At 35.3% G+C, this 18,450-nt stretch overlaps 1 protein-coding gene across 4 annotated transcripts in view; it reads right to left on the reverse strand.

Moving 5' to 3' along the window:
- DPP10 (dipeptidyl peptidase like 10) overlaps nt 1–18,450 on the reverse strand; it is a 1,411,130-nt gene that overhangs the window by 315,439 nt on the left and 1,077,241 nt on the right. For all 4 annotated transcript variants that reach the window (XM_005572966.5, XM_065525407.2, XM_005572965.5 and 1 more), the window contains one exon: nt 15,756–15,830. In XM_005572966.5, the coding sequence (XP_005573023.3) occupies nt 15,756–15,830 (75 nt within the window). The remainder of the gene's footprint in view (nt 1–15,755; nt 15,831–18,450) is intronic.

The following is an 18,450-nucleotide window of genomic DNA, read 5'->3' on the forward strand; positions in this document are numbered from 1 at the left end:
AAGCATCATAATGCAATACTTCATTCTATTTCAGGTACAAAAGATTATATTTTATATCTTAACACAAATTTCCTCTTAAAAATAAAGTATATATATATATATATTTTTTTTTTACCATAAGCCTTGGTCATTTTCTAGGCCAAGGTCTTTTAAAACTGTGTTGACCTCATGGCTAATTATATTCTCTATTTCTTCTTTCCTCAGAAACACTAGGGTCCTTTCTAGTTAGAGACCCCCACACTACTCGCTTTCTTTGAGCTGGTTAATTTATTAACACACAGCTTTAACTGTTTTCCTTTTTAAAATAGGCAGCATAAAAACAATTGAAAATTAATTAGTATAAACTCCAACTAGGAATCATAACATTGCTGTGTTGGTATAATCAGAAAATATTAGAAAATATTACTTCTGAATTTCTTCTGTGTATATCCTGTTTTTTTTTTAACTTGAAGTTTTCTGTTTCTACTAAGAATTATTATTGTTATGGTTCTCTGAAAAGTTATTTCATATTTGATACTTTTCAAAATAGATACGATGACACGAAACAAAGTCTACTGCTTTTGATTGAAATTTGTAGCAAGAAAAATCAAGGTCTAGCCGGGCGCGGTGGCTCAAGCCTGTAATCACAGCACTTTGGGAGGCCGAGACGGGCGGATCACGAGGTCAGGAGATCGAGACCATCCTGGCTAACACGGTGAAACCCCGTCTCTACTAAAAAATACAAAAAACTAGCGGGGCGCGGTGGCGGGCGCCTATAGTCCCAACTACTCGGGAGGCTGAGGCAGGAGAATGGCGTGAACCCGGGAGGCGGAGCTTGCAGTGAGCTGAGATCCGGCCATTGCACTCCAGCCTGGGCAACAGAGCGAGACTCCGTCTCAAAAAAAAAAAAAAAAAAAAAAAATCAAGGTCTATATAAGCTGCAACATTTCAAACTTGACATATTATTTGGAAAGTCACATCCCTTTTTTCCTGTGTTTATGGTATGATGTATTTCAGAGGTAAAACTGTTATCCTTCTTGAATTAATGGAAAATAGTGAAATTTAACTATTTCAACATAACTCACCCATCGTAGATTTCCTTGCACAATGCCTATGATGGACAGTTATCTACCCACCTTTTGAATATTTTTAGAGAAAACAGACTCACTGACTTCAACACTAGGCTTTGTATTAGTGAAAAAACAAGTGATGAGAGAGGCCTTCATTATGTGGAGCCAAAATCTGCCTTCCTGGCACCATTTCATGTCAAAGGCCCTAGTTTTATGCTTAGAAATACATCAATTTCTCTTCTCTGTGACAGCCCTCCAATACTGAAGATATCTATTAAACTTCCCATATTTTGCAGTTTTCCTTTTCCAAAATTAAATAATTCCTTCATCACATCTTCAACTGTGATGAAGGAATTATGCAATTGTGGAAAAGGAAAACTCTGGAGATGAAGATTTAGCTTCATCTCCAAGCTAAATCTTGGAGAATTATGACTGTCTCCTATACAGCCTCTAATTGGTTAGACTATCCCAGGTATTTTCCAATCAGCCCTTAGAACACTGACACATCCACCTCCTGTATCCACTGAGCAGCACTGAGCAACAGAAATGTAACCCAAACCCAGCATATGTAAGCTTATTTTTAGTTGCTATGTTCATAGAAAATAAAGAGTAACTGGTTAAATCAATTTACTAATATATTTTGTTTAACCTAGTGTATCCCAAATATTATTTACACATATCATGAATATGACACATAATATTATATGATTTTCTGTTTTCTATTAAGTCTTCAAAATCCGGGAAGTACAATTTTTACCGCAGTTTGGAGTAGCCACATTTCAAGCTCTCAATAGACTCGTGTGGCTGGTGACTACAGTATTGGCACATGGTTCCGAGTAGTTTCATTTTACCAACCAACTTAAAAATTTATCAATGTTTCTAAAGTTAATGTGACAGCCTGAATTTATACTGAGCTGTGGCCAATAACGTCACTTAAGTTAGTGTATCCATTACTATCCTTCATGCTCCATTTTGGGAGCCAGATTTTTATAAAATGCATGCCTTAAATTCACTCAAAACACTATTAAGTTTAATCATTTGAACTCCAGTCAGCATTGCCAACCCTAGGTTATCTGTAATCTTGATTAGATAGATTATCTCTAAACCAATCCTCTATTCTACCTTGCTCATTCAAAACTGTTACAAGTATACTTTTATCTATTTATTTTAAACTCTTCAAAGTGTATAGAACAAGAAACAGACATGAAAATATTAATAATACATAATAATACAGGTTTCTGATCTATTCATGGAGGCCTTTACATATAATATCAATTAATCACAATTCTCTGGATATGATTATTCAGCCAGCTTCAAAGCCATCTAATCTCACTAGATCTAACTAGTATTCAGAACTCTACGGTGATTTCCTGATGCATTTTCCAAACCTTTATGCAGTTCACTTCCTTTGTTTCAGGATCTGTGTCAAGGGAGACAGCCATCAGTCATTCTCATCTCCTGAATTTTATGGCCTCATGTGCTTCCTTCCCACCTGTAATCATAGCTGTGACTGTGTGACAAACACTAGAGTGCTAGTGATGGTTTATGCGTTTCAAGGCTACAGTTTTGCACACTCTGCCTGGTTCCCTTGAATTACCGAGACTGGGGGAAGCCTTAAGCCTTCCCATGAGGACATGGAAGTGGTCCTGTGGACACGTACACATGGAAAAAACGGAGGTTCTCAGTCAACAACCGGCATCAACTTGCCAGCCACATGAATGAGTCACTTTGAAAGTATAGCTCCCAGCTGAGTCAAGCCTTCAGAGGACAGCAGCCTCCACATCTGGCATCAATCACATAAGGCCTCTGTGGGAAAGGTACACCCACGCCCTTCTAGAATCCCTGATCTGCAGAATCTATGATCACAATAAATGACTGCTTGATGACCTGAAGTCTGGCAGATGTGCATCATTATCAAGTGACCAGAATAAGATCTTTTTACTTAGTATCATAGTATTTTCCTAATATACTACTGGCCAAAGTATGTTTTTTTTTGTTCTAGACCATACATAGATCCATGAGAAAAAGCAAACAAAACAAAACAAAACAAAACAAAACGAAACAGTGATGTGTCTCAAGCTCAGGGTGCAATAAATATGTTTTCTTCCATTTGATAAATTACAATACACTAACTTATTAAAATCTCTCTAAAGCTTTATAATAGAGAAAACTGCTTAACTCACATTCAGCCTAATATTTGACAAATATATAGGAACTCGCTCTACTTTTTCTCCATGCTAAGCCTATTTCTACTTTGTGGCCTCCCCATGTGCAAGGGGATTCTTTGCCAGTCAACACACCATTAGGAAACAGGTAATTTTATTGTTGTAGATACTTATCTCATGATAGTAAAAGTAAGTAACAGGCACATGCAGGAACCCACTGAACTAAAGAGTCCATTGTGTTAATACAATTACATATATAGGTACCTATTCTAAAATCATGTTTCAAATCTACCTGTATGTTGTAAATGTATACGAAGCTAAAGAAGTAGGTTGGAATCTGCACCTTGCAGTTTAAAATGAGAACAGGATATTATTTCTATAGAAACAAACTACCTGTGATAGATACAAATGATGATGCCATTATGTTTTACGATTAAGGACTGTCTTGTGTAGTAATAATTTTAAAATATGTCTCACTAAATAACTCCTATGAGGAGAAACTTACTTTTACTCCATCACTTGCCAATTCTACTCATCTATTATTCCTAGTGTAATTTTACCACAGTAATGAAGGCAATCATTTGATATTGAAGGTGTTTATTTTAGTTTTTTAAAAATAGGCTTGCTTTCTCAATGACTTGATCTTAGATATTTGCACTTAGAGAGTGAATATGAATCACAGAGCTTTCAGTGGTAAGAAGGAATCAGAATCTGCTAACATATCACAGATTCTCCCGTTCATAAATTATTTTGTTGTTTATTTTTGTTCATTTACCTTAGAAAAACCATTAGTGCCCTATAAAATAGTATCATAAACCAAAAAGGAACCTTAAATTTTTTCTCTTTACTGGGGAAGCATACAATTACATTGCTTGCTAGTGGGCAGTTTAGCAATATGCATCGAGAACATTAAATAATGTAGAAAATGTATAATCCAATAATTTCAGTCTTATTAATTTAACTGAGAATAAACAAAGACAGATATTTATTAGTGTTCATTGCAGGAGTTGTTTTTGTAACAGTGACAGCATGCTAATCTGTCAACTATAAATATTAAAGAAATGGAGTTGAATAAATTATGATATAACCACATGAAAAGATTGTCGAGCCATTAAAAATAATGTTTTTGAAAAATATTTAAGACAAGGAACAATGTTCATAGTGTAATGTTCATGATAGTAAACTGTTATACTATTTTTATAATTTTGTCTATAAGTAGAAAAAATATACATACTAATGACAATAAATAAGACTTAGATGAGAAAAACCAGTACATTAACAGTGGTTTTCTCTAAAAAACAGAGGTGGATAGAGGCATTATATTTATCTTCTTTATTTTGTATTTTCAGATTCTCTATAATAGAGTCATATTATTTCAAAATAAAAAGATGCTATTTAAAAGTATGTTGTTTAATTAGTGATAAATTGATAAATACATTAGTAAGTTTCACCAAAAAATGTTGTAAATACTGGCTTCCAAAAATATTTCTTGTGTTTACTTCTTTCCTTCCTTTGTGTCACGTCCTAGGGACTTTTGAATTTTTGCCTTAACCCAAAAGAAATATTCCAAAATTGATACTAACTTATTTGTAATGCCTTATTATCTCTGTGTGGTAAGGAGAAGGTTAAATAGGAAGGTGGTTCAGCAGCAGCAGCTACAAAAAAGGAAAGGTGAGTATCCTATGGGCACTAGAAGGCAGGAGGATTTCAGGATGAACTCAGAATCCCACATGTTTGAACATAGTAACTTTCCCAGACTGTGCTTTCTTGGAGTTTGTATTTTTTTGAAATATTAGTGAACCCCAAATGTATGAATCTTGACAGCCTAGATAGTTCTATAACCAGATAATATACTCCCACAGACTTCTTAAATATGTATCTGTAATTGTAAAGCACTGAAGTATTAAGGTCCAGAATTTAATTAGATAATTCCCCAGAGAAGAGTTACTTCTTAAAGCAGTAGTGCATGCAGGATGCATTTTATAGGATTACTTCTCAGTTAAAATAGACACTTATCAGAAAAATAATTTTGTACACAGAGCTATAAAATAGTAGAGACCTAAACTGAAATGAATGCATCTAACTGTGGAGAATAACAATGCTGATTTCTTTTGCAGAGCATCGAATTTAGAGGACAGATACTAACACAGCAGATGTAGCCCAGGTAACAATTGATTTGTTCCCTCTATTAGACACGATTTAAAGGATTCATTCAACTATTACTCTTGCATTCGGAAAAAGCTAATTTTTATGCAGATTTATATCCCATTATGCATAGAGAGCAGTTCTAATTCTGCTGAATCAACAGTAAATTTAATTAAAGTTTCTAATCACAAACATAGGATGTATTAAGAAAGAGGTTGACAGTGTAAAATGGTTAACTTGTCTACTGGACGTGGTGTATTTTAAACCCAAACAAGAAAACAATAAAACTATAAATTTGTTTAAAAAGGTTAAAAAATTAATGATTTCTCCTTACTTCATGTTTGTCCTTAAAAAAAAATGTGGTAAAGGACTCTTGACTTTTTAAGGATAGATTAAAAATACAAATGTTAAATAATTCCAATAGACCAATAATTCCAAATATATAGGGATAATATATAACATTAAATAGATTTATTGATTAAATTAAAACTATTTAGATACATGACTCAGAATACTGAAAAATAATTTAGTCTGATATGGTGAATATCAAAATACTAGATGACAAATTTTAACCATAAATATTCTGATCATCAAGGTTTTAGCATATCATGATTTGTCATATTTTGGAATGCTTTCCTCTTCTTTAAAAGCATATTTTTAATTTTATGGCATTAAAAGGCATTCCAGAATGATTATTTCATTGACTATTTTGAGAAACAGTTGTAAAGATGCAAATACAAAAATAAAACGTCTAACCATTATGTCTGGAGAAGCATATTAAGTACTGAGTATTGAAAATCATATATTGTTTGATTAATAAACAATAAAATATTGTAATATGTTTACAAACATATTGTAATATGTTTCACTTGCCTTCCAATTAATTAATTATGAATTAGTTGATAAGATTTTAAATAGATAGGAAAATAATTCTATCAGAGTACACAGTTAATCTGTAAAGATAGACAAAAACTTTCTGAAAATGACCAAGTAATTGAAAAGCTAGGGACTTTGGAGATAGAAAAAAACAATTCTGTCCCAGCTCTGCAACTGTGAACTGGGGCCCTTGAGGAAGTTAGTTAACATCTCTAAGTCTTTCTCCTCTGTAAAATATGATGTAAATAGCCAAGAAGCGGGACTTCGGGAGGTTTACATTGATAAACACACTTCCATGGCAGATGCACTATCTAAGTACCCAAAAAATGTTTGTGCTCTCTTAAATAATCTTTTTTTGAAATAGGTGTCAAAGAAGAAGCGGAGTAATGGATGGGAAAGAGAGAGTGATCAGACAAATAATCTATATAATAATGCATGGTTCATGTACATCTGTATTACAATCTAATCAACAGGAGGGTGGATAAGTTGTGGTATGCGTAATGGAATGGTATATCATAGCGGGAATGCACAATCTGTTATACAACACTTGAAAACTATGGATATATTTTACGAACTAATTTTTGAGTAAAATAAGAGATACACAAAACAGTACATAGTGTTTGACTTTACCTACAGTGCAAAAACGGGTAGAATTAATCTTTACAAATGTAGACAGTGTTCTCCCTTCTGTTACGTAGTAACAGGGAGAACAGCAATGTTTTGCTGCTTTATCTGGGTGATGGCACCAAAGAGGTGTTTAGTTTATAGAAATTCATCAGGCTATCTTCATAGTATATGCAAGCTCCTATAGGTATGTTATATTTCAATACAAATTTTAATAGGGATAATTTGAATTTAAACGCATATTTTGTTCCAAATTCCATGCACACCCCACTATGCCACCTATAATGAAAACAGATCAGACATTAACCTTGAAGGGTAAATTGGTTACTAGAGCAATATCCAAGGTCAGAAAGGAACAGTTGGACATTAAATCCCGGAAGAAATCATTGTGAAAAACTAAAGAAAAAAAGGGTAGATAATCTTTCTTAAATGATATATTCTATGAATCTTTGTCCTGCATATGATGAGATTCTGGCTGCTTAGCTCTCTTCGTAGGTAGAGCTCTTGCAGTTTAAGGAATCTGATCCCTAAACACTGGTTTTCAGTCTTGAATGCATCAGAATCACTTAGGCTTGTCAAACCACAGATTGCTGGGCCCACTCCTACAGTTTCTGTTTCAATGAGACAAGATAATTTGGATTTTTAATAACTTCCCAGGCTATGCTGATACTGCTATGCTGGGCATATACATTGAGACTCATTGTTTCAGGAAAAAAAAAATAATAACTTTCCATCCTGAATCACATTAGGTAAGTTAGTCTCTGTATTTTCAAATAAAGGAAGAATTACACCAACTACTGCTGTGTGTTATGAATAAAAGATGCAAGGATTAAGTATGTACAAGTGAAGACTTTGGCAGAAAATATGTGCAGTTTAAATAATTAGCTGTTTTTATTTTGATTTCTAGGGTTTCCCTTTTCTGAAATCTGGAAAGTCTTCCATAGGTGGGAGAGACCAGCTCACTTAAAATTAATGGTCTTCAACACTGGCTGCACATTATCTCCTGGGGAGTTTGTAAAACTCCAAAGCTAGGGTTATACCTCAGGACAATTAAATCAGAGTTTCTGCAGGGTAGGGCCTCAGCATTAATAATTTGTAAAACTCTCCAGATGATTTTAATGGTACAGCCAAGAGTGAGAATGACTGCTTTATTTATTTATTTATTTATTTATTTTATTTTTTATTTATTTATTTATTTTGAGACAGAGTCTCGCTCTGTCACTCAGGCTGGAGTGCAGTAACTGATCTCAGTTCACTAAAACCTCCACCTCCTGGGTTCAAGCGATTCTCCTGCCTCAGCCTCTCGAGTAGCTGGGACCACAGGTGCATGCCACCACACCCAGCTAATTTTTTTGTATTTTTAGTAGGGATGGGGTTTCACCATGTTGGCCAGGCTGGTCTCAAATACCTGACCTCAGGTGATCTACCCGCCTAAGCCTCCCAGTGTGCTGGGATTATAGGCGTGAGCCACCACACCCTGACTACTACTTTAGATCCACAAAAAACATCTTCTCCAGTAACACACAGAGCCCACAGAAGTCAGTTGTTGATTGAAAAAAAAAAAAAATTGTATAAATTTGTCCTAAACTAAATAATTGACATTTATTTGACTCGAATTGAGAACATTGCTAGGGCAGTAAAAACTAAATTAGCTTTCTCAGTCTACCCTGATCCTACAAGAAAAATAGTGCTAGATCTTTTCATAGTTGCTCTCTCACCTAATCACAGAAGCCTCGAAGCAGGTCGGTTATCATATGTCTTTCTCTTTACACAAGGCAATGATTCAAGATAGTGAGTTTGAGAAGTGCTCATACTTTCTTCTTCTTCATTATAGCTAAGGGAAAACAGGGCTGAGGATATGTGTGATGCCCATGATTCAGGCAACATCTCTATTAATTGTGTTATGTGGCTTCCTGACAATTCATCAAAAATGTTCTTTTGAAGTCGACCCACGTTACTGGCTATGATTATATTTATTCATACAGAATATTTTTCCCATTATTTGATCTTTTAGGAAGATTGGTTTTAATCATTTGGCACCATAAACAATTGAAAATAAAATGGAAAATCTATGATAAAAACATACAAAAGTAGAAAAATAATACAATTATATATTAATCATATTGATGGAGTTTAGTAAGCCTAGAGAAAAAGGAAATATAGCAAAGTAAAAATAAATTTTATCCCTAAATTCAAATTTTAAATTAAAAAAAAAAAATGTAAAGCCTTGGCAGGGCACGGTGGCTCACGCCTGTAATCCTAGCACTTTGGGAGGCTGAGGAGGGTGGATGGACAACCTGACGTCAGGAGTTTGAGACCAGCCTGGCCAACATGCCAAAAACCCATCTCAACTAAAAATACAAAAATTAGCTGGGCGTGGTGGCAGATGCCTGTAATTCCAGCTATTCGGGAGGCTAAGGCAGGAGAATCACTTGAACCTGGGGGGCGGCAGGGGTTGCAGTGAGCCGAGATCATGCCACTTCACTCCGGTCTGGACAACACAGTGTGATTCTGTCTCAAAAAACAAAACAAAACAAAAACTGAAAACCTCAATTGGTGATATATTTAAAGAAAGAAAAATAAAATGTAAAATGAATAAATGAATTAAACAAGTGAATGTTTTTTAACAAAATACCAAGACTACAAAAGATAAAATAGTGTATAAATACATTATTCCCAACAAAACTAATAAAACTGAGAATATATACTGAAAAGTCAGCTTAAATGGATTAATACAGATATTAAAAGAAATATCTATACCTCTATATACCAAAACAATATATGTATATATTTATATTTATACAATTATAAGAACATGAATGCATACTGATATATTAAATTTTATTTATGAATACACAAGTGTACACAAGGGGCTATAGATAAGGAACCGTGCCTGAGGAGTCTCTGTGGGACCCTCACTTGATGTGCTTGATGAACTGCTACACTGTAATGGATGAAAATATGTGGGGCCTTGGAGGGAGTGAGAGCATTTTGCACGTAGCAGGGAAAACAAACATTTGGGGACTATGTTGGCCAGCCTTCATGATGGTTCCCAAAGATACCCAGTCCCTACTAGTCTTCTCCAACAATGAAACAGAGCTGAATTGTGTAACCAAGAGGTCCTGTGAAAATGACAGGTGACAATCAAGGATAGGCCATCCAAGGCACTGATCCTCTGAATTACCCACGCTGGGGAAGTCCAGGCATTACATTATGAGGAGGGGCTCCCACAGCCCCGTAAAGAAGCCAATGTGGAGAAACTGGAGGCTTCATGTCAGTAGCCAGCACCAATTTGCCATACATGGGTGTGATCCCATCTGGATGTGTGTGCCCCAGCCTCAGGCAAGCTGTCATGTTACCGTAGCCTCAGCTGAAACCTGGGCTCAACCTCATGAGAGATCTTGAGCCAGAATCACCCAGCCAAGATGATTCCAAACTCCAGATCCACAGGAACTGTGATAGACAGTAAATTCTTTCTTAAATTTACTTAAAAGTCACTAGTTTGGGGCAATTTATTAAGAAGCAATTACAATTAATACTGATTTTGTGATGTGTGTGTGTTTGATTAGTAGGTAGGCTATATATAATCTAACCATTTAACAATTAGTTTTTTTTAAAAAAATCTAGCCCTGTGTTAATAAAAATGGAAACATAATAGGTCGTACACTGCCTACCAGCTTTTCAATATCTAAAAACAAAAAAAGCAGAAAGAATTTTTTCAGTATGTAGCATGAGACTTAAAATATCTGGACTCTACCTCATACAATATACAAAAATAAACTCAAAATGGATCAACAAACTAAAGAAAAGAACTGAAACTATAAAACTTTTTTTGATTTTGGCACTGGATATTTAGATATGATACAAAAATCCTACGCAATATAGAAAAGATTAGATCAGAATTCACCAAAATTTTGAAAACCTGTAAATCAAAGGATATCATCAAGAAAGTGAAAAGAAAACTCACTGAGTGGGAGGAAATATTTCCAAAATATATATCTGATACAAATCTACTCTTTAGAATATATGAAAAACTCTTCTTTTTTGTTTTGTTTTGTTTTTGAGACAGAGTCTCGCTCTGTTGCCCAGGCTGGAGTGCAATGGTGCCGTCTCGACTCACTGCAACCTCTACCTCTTGGGTTCAAGCGATTCTCCTGCCTCAGTCTCCTGAATAGCTGGGACTAAAGGTGCCCGCCACCACGCTCGGCTAATTTTTGTATTTTTAGTAGAGGCAGGGTTTCGCCATGTTGGCCAGGCTGGTCTGGAATTCCTGACCTTGTGATTCACCCACTAGGCATCCCAAAGTGCTGGGATTACAGGCGCAAGCCACCACGCCTGGTCAAAGAACTCTTAAAATCAACAAGAGACATAAATTAAAATGCTTTTTCAGTATAAACTGTATATAACAGAACGTTCTATAATTTTAGCTGAATTTGATTTACAGGTTTCTTTTTTTTTTTTTTTTTCTTTCTGAATTGTCAAGCAATTGGCTAGTGAGTCTGAATTGACTGCTATCCCTCAAAGACTTAATGCTGCCTCCTTGAGGTTTTATGTTTTCTGCCCACCTGGAATGTTTTTCTATTCATTTTTACCTGTCTGCTCTTTAAAGTCCAGCATATGGTTCTTCTCTAACATGATTACCCTGAGTAAAAGTTTTCCTTTATTCTTTGATACGACCATATGTATGATACATGACATGATGTTGTATGTTGTGGATATAAATGTTTGTGTCATATCACCTCTTCCTGGTTATAAATTTCTTGAAGGAGATAATTCAATTTATGTGAACACACCTACAAATACGCCCTGCATAATGTAAAGTCCAGCAATTGCACCTGGGACATAATAAATAAAATGAATAAATAAATGAAATGATATAAAATAGTAAAATAAAGTTTCTAAAATTGATTTAAATGCTAGCATTCTTTCACTTCCAGTTATTTTGTCATGAAGTATCTTTATTTTTCCTTGATAAGAAAAAAAGACCATAAGAATATGAAGATTGGCCGGGCGCGGTGGCTCAAGCCTGTAATCCCAGCACTTTGGGAGGCCGAGACGGGAGGATCACGAGGTCAGGAGATCGAGACCATCCTGGCTAACCCGGTGAAACCCCGCTCTCTACTAAAAAAATACAAAAAACTAGCTGGGCGAGGTGGCGGGCGCCTGTAGTCCCAGCTACTCGGGAGGCTGAGGCAGGAGAATGGCGTGAACCCGAAAGGCGGAGCTTGCAGTGAGCTGAGATCCGGCCACTGCACTCCAGTTTGGGTGACAGAGCCAGACTCCGTCTCAAAAAAAAAAAAAAAAAAAAGAATATGAAGATTGGTAAGTATGTTTATATTATTATTTTTATAAGCTTGTGCTCTATTTTGTCCAAATACTCAAAGTTAACCTGGTTTTATGCTCCTTATTCCACATTTTAAAAACATAAATCTAAATTACAAAAAGTTACTATTAAAAATAAGGTGAAAAAGCAACTTTTATTAGTGATGCTATCAGGGATGATCTGGCATAACCTAATAGTTTTACTTTTCATAGACAGTTAACCAACTTCCCTGAAAGCAAATAGTAAAAAATTGTTCTTCTAGACAGAAATCGACTGACTTGGACAAGAATACAAAAGTTCTCAAAGTAATTTCACTAGTTTATTTAATAATTGATCATTTTTTACTACTTTTAACTATTTTCATTCACTAATCTTTAAAAACTATATCAGATTTGCATAAAACTATAAATGTGGAAATGCATACTTAAATCGTTTTACCTCTTTCCAGTAACTTCTTTGAGGCAAAAGATTTCAATGATCTTGCATAATCCATACACTTAATAAAATAAATTGAAATTGAATTAAAAAAAAAATACTTTTGCCATCAGGCATGGTGGCTCACACGCTTGCAAGGCTGAAACGGGTGGATCACCTGAGGTCAGGAGTTCAAGACCAGCCTGACCAACATGGTGAAACTTCATCTCTACTGAAAATACAAAATTAGCTGGGCGTGGTGGTGCGTGCCTGTAATCCCAGCTACTCAAGAGGCTGAGGCAGGAGAATTGCTTGAACCTGGGAGGTGGAGGTTGCAACGAGCCGAGATTATGCATTGTACTACAGCCTGGGCAACAAGAGTGAAACTCTGTCCCCCCCATGACCAAAACAAACAAACAAACAAACAAACAACAACAAAAAAAACTTTTGCCTATTTTAGGATGTTTTTAAAATTACAGGTTTTTTAAGTTAAAATCTTTTATTTTGACATAATTATTTTCACATGGCATTGCAATAAATAATACTGAGAGATCACATGTATGTTTCACCCAGTTTTCCCCACTGATACTATCTTATAAAACTACAAGAAATCCTGGTGAAGAAAACAACCAGGTCAAGAAAACAATCAGGATACTGACATTTATATAATCAAGATACAGAACATTTCTGTCTCCACAAAGATCCCTCTTGTTGTCCCATAAAATTAAAAAAGCTGCTCCCTTTTCCCTCCTTTTCTCCTGGAAACTACTAATCTCTTCTTCATTTCTTTAATTTTGTCACTTTGAGAATGTTAGATAGATGAAATCATACAAACAATCATATTTGGGACTGATTTTTTTCTTCACTTGGCATAACTCCGAAGATTTATCCACATTGCTGTCTATATCGAAAGCTTGTTCCTCTGTATTGCTGAATATTTATTCCATGGGATGAATGGACCACAGTTCATCTCGCCATTCACCCTTTGAAGAACGTCTGGGCTCTCTCAGTTTTTGGCTATTATAAATAAGGCTGCTGCAAATATTTGCAGACAGGTTTTTGTGTGAACATTATTTTTTATTTATCTGGGATAAATGCCTTGGAACAATTGTCTAGTGAAATTTAATTGCTAGGTCGGATAGTAGTATATGCTTAGGTTTTAAAGAAACTTTCAAAATATCTTCCAAAGCAACAGTACCACTATACATTCCAACAGCAATGTATGAATGATCCAGTTTCTCTGCATGTTTGCCATCATTTGGTGCTGTCACTTTACAAACAAAAATCAACCATTCTGATAGATTTGCAGTGATACTCTATTGTAGTTTCAATTTGCATTTACCTATTGGCTAGTAATGTTAAAATATCTTCATGTACTTATTTGCCATATGTAAATCTTCGGTGAAATGTCTCTTCATGTCTGGGCCCACTTTCTGATTGAATAGTTGTGTTTTTGTTAGAGTTGTTATTTTTAACTGTCTAGTTTTAAGAATTCTTTATATATGAATGTTGGTCCTTTGTCAAACATGTGAATTTCAAGTATTTTCTTCTAGACGGTAATTTGTATTTTTAGCCTGAAAACATGGTCTATTGTGGAGCAATAGTGTATCCTGCTATGGACTATGCTTTTGGTATACGGTTTAAGAAATCTTTCCCTAGCCTTAAATTCCAAAGATTTTTTTCCTAAAAGTTGTATAGATTTACGCTTTACATTTAAAAGCATGATCCATTCTGAGTTTGTATAAGGTGTGTGGCTTAAGCCAATATGATGCTTTTGTTTCTCGTGGGCTTTTTGTTTTATTTTTTGCCTGTGGCTATCTGATTGTTCTGGCACTAGTTGTTGAAAAGACTGTCCTCCATTAAATTGCTTGTGCACGTTTGCCAAGAATATATTAGGCATAGTTTTGAAGGCCTATTTCTGGGTTCTGTCTTCTCTTTCATTGATCTATGTGTTTGTCCTACTGCCAGTTCCAGTCTTCATTACAATAGCTCCCGAAACCTAATTTTTTTAAAGTTCATGATCAGTTTAATACAGCAGACTTTTCAAGCTTAAATTATTTAGATAATGTTATGTTAGAAATTTTTAGTATAATATTTTAGTTTATAAAAGTCAAACATTTTTCTTACTATAACATATGATTTACAAAAGCCCAATGAATAAAGGTAACTCAAAGCAAAAGATAAGAAAACAGGCCAACATCTACACTAGGAAAAGAGGCCTTTGACTAAAATTCCTCTGTCTTTTACAGCATAAATTACTTACGTCAAAAAATATAACCTAAAAAATATAGCACATGTATATTCCAAAAGACTAAAGCCATCAAATAGCAGTTCTTTCAAACTGTGAAATTCCATGTGTTCAAAAGGCTTTCAAAGCATTATATGAGGCTTCATGCCTTAAGTCCACAAATTTTTATTGTTCATCTTAAAGCTCGTAAACTTCCTTGAATGATTTCCAATCATTTATTCTTTACAGATACTAATCTGCTGAATTGGCTTTCCAACATTTACTTTGCTTTTTAACTGTGCAAATGATATCTAAGTACAAAACACTCAACAATCATACATATTGCTCTAATTGTGCTTCAGGGCTCACATGGAATAAGGAAACACTAATTTCAATTAGAACATTTTATTTGTTGAGAATTAATTTCTTGGCTTGCCCCATTTGCAAAATTTTCTACAACCCCAAGCTGACATTCAAATACCACTAAAGAATCCCTAGACCATGATCTGAGTCAATGTTTTCAGCAGGTGCCTTCCCAATATACACATCTGAAGCTCAAGGCATAGCCACTAGAAAAGTCTCTAATCTGTACACACATGAAACACTCAAGCATATGGTAAGGCTTATCTTGAAACTTTCACAAGCCCACATTTGTTGGATTTGCTAAACTCTGCCACATTATCCTCTGCCAAGAGATGGACTTGGATCAGCATAGGCACATGGCAAATTGTCTCAATTATTTGCTGTATAGATATGAAAGATCTTTGGACATTACCTTCCAACACCTTTTGTGCAAAGTAGTCATTCCTGTCCTCCTGTAGTTGCTAGATATGCCAGATTTTGCTTAGGTGAGTTATAGCTGAGTAAAATTATGAATTGTCACCCCAATGCATCACAAAGAAAAGTATTCTCAAAGAAGATCACTCCTTTACCTGTTTGACATCATATGCCAGCAGGACATACTTTAAATCTGGTGAAACTGAATGTCTTGATGCTTTGAAGGTTACCTAGAAAAAGAAAATAAAAAGTTATATTTAAAAGCTTTCTAACATGAACTTGGATGTATAAATATATTTTAAAAACTCAATTATCATTGCACTATAAAATGTCATTCTCATTTCTTTTGTATTATATATATATTTGCACGTATGTCTGTATGATTATTCGGATGAATATAAAAAACTTAAAGAGGACATTTCAGCAAGAAAAAGTTTGCTAATATATCTTTCTATATGTTATCTCTTAAAGAATATGTTATTATTATTATTATTATTACTACTATTTATTTTGAGACAGATTCTCGCTCTGTCTCCCAGGCTGGAGTGCAGTGGTGTGATCATGGCTCACTGAAAGCTCCGCCTCCTGGGTTCACACCATTCTCCTGCCTCAGCCTCCGCAGTAGCTGGGACTATAGTGGCACGCCACCACACCTGGCTAATTTTTTGTATTTTTTTTTTTTTTTAGTAGAGACAGGGTTTCATCGTGTTAGCCAGGATGGTCTCGATCTCCTGACCTCGTGATCCGCCCATCTCGGCCTCCCAAAGTGCTGGGATTACAGGTGTGAGCCACCACCTCCTGCCAATATTTTTATTATTTTAAAAAATCAAAGGCCTATTGAAATTCCTGAGTAACCAAAATGCTTTTATATTTGCATGCTAGATAAATCAAAAGGAAAAGACTATTGACATTCTGCTTGTCATAATTTTCTGTCTCTTGTGTTTTTGTATTCTTACTGGTTGAATGTTTATATTTAAAGAGGACACTAACATTAAAGGCAGACTCTTTAAAGGAAATCCCCAGGGTGAAACAGAAATACATAACATTGCATTTGATGTCAAACAAAAACTACTACACTGTACTTGACTAATTTTGAGCCTATAATAATTGAACAAATTTGAGGACAGAAGGAATTTAAACTATGCAAAGAAACAAATACATTCAAGGTAGAGAAAAGATTTCCCTTGAATTAGAGCTACTTGTCTAATTCATATCTACAGAGAGGGCAAGCACATTGAGTTGATGTATCAAAAACCTCCCAAATATAAACAAAAAAACACAATTATATAAAATTTTAAGCACAATAGGTACTTTGCATGGTATTTGCAGAGAAATATGTACATAAACAATTATGCACACCTTATAGTTTCCATAAGACTGCTCTCTGTAGAGTCCAGAAAAGTGTAAAGTCAGAGTTTCTCTGTTTTGTTTTTGTTTGTTTGTGTTTGTTTGACGTAGGGACCCCAAAACACAATGGATAGGATAAGAAATTCAGACTAATCCATATTTGGCAAGTTTGGGTGGTGTAATAAATTATATTTTTGGTATTTTCTCTGGTTCTTGGCACAGAGCTCCAAAAACCCTTGAAATTTCCTGAGTGATAGAAATGTCTTTTGTTATTCATAGCAAACTTCTTTCCACTTTATTGGATTCCATGCTAAAGCGACTGCAGTATCAGAGGACTCTTTGTGAGGGGAGGGGTTAGCTTATAGTTTCAGGATTAACTGGTCATCAGGTCACATCAATCATGCGATTACAAATTTAGAAATTTCAGCCCCATTCTAAGATCTGGTAGGAGAGAAGAGCTGGAGATCCGAGTTCAGCAGCTGGCCAGTGATTCACTATATCATGCCTAAGTAACTAAAGCTTGCTTAGAAACTCTGAATGATAAGGGTTGAAGGAACCATCTGGTTGGTAAACATATGGATGCACTGGGAGGGTGATGTGCCCCAGTCCAAAGACAAACAGCCTCCTGTTCTGGGGACCCCTTCAGGCATCACCCCATGTATCTCTTCATCTAGCTGTTCATTTGTACCCTTTACAATAAACTGTTACTCGTAAGAATGGCTCTTGTCTGAGCTCTCTGAGTTATTCTCAGAAATTCTCCATCCTGAAAAGGGGTAATAAGAACCTTCACGTTTGTAGCGAGGTTGGACATAATTCAGGACCGCTGGGACCAGGGACTGGCAGCTGGCATCTGAGGTGAGGACAGACCAGGGGAATTGAGCTCCTTAACTGTGGGGTCTATGCTGATTCCTGGTAATTAGTCTCAGTATTGAATTGAATTGTGGAGCACTCAATTGGTATCAGAGAATCATTTCTGGAATGACATAGCTTTTAATTCCTGAGCCAAATATGCAAGAGAATGGAATGCTCAGGGAGACCTCACCATGTGACAATGCTAAGGTATGGGAGTTTACATCTATCTTATACAATCTACATATAAGGCATTTTAGAAGAAGATGACAGTGTTCATTGGCAATAATTCACGTCAAGATTTTTTTTTTTAATTTTTTAAAAGATTCATTTAAATAACCATGAAAATAACAACATTAGCAGCTACCATTGATTGGTCATCTATCATGTGATCTGCAAGTTGCTAGGACCTTTGCAATTATCAATGATCTTAAATAGTCTTCAGGGCAATACTATGATACGACCTCATTCTCTCTCTCATTACTTTATTGTATATTGAAATTTGATAGAAATTAACCTATGGGGAATTTGGGGTGACACTAGATACACAAAGCATCCAACATTATAGTATCAGGAGGTGTATTGCTTTTAAGGAAATGTTTAAGGGGACAGTATCAAATGGTGTGCTGTTATGTAAAGACTGGTAGGGCAATA

Source organism: Macaca fascicularis, chromosome 12 (assembly GCF_037993035.2).
Source record: "Macaca fascicularis isolate 582-1 chromosome 12, T2T-MFA8v1.1".
Lineage (NCBI taxonomy): Eukaryota > Metazoa > Chordata > Mammalia > Primates > Cercopithecidae > Macaca > Macaca fascicularis.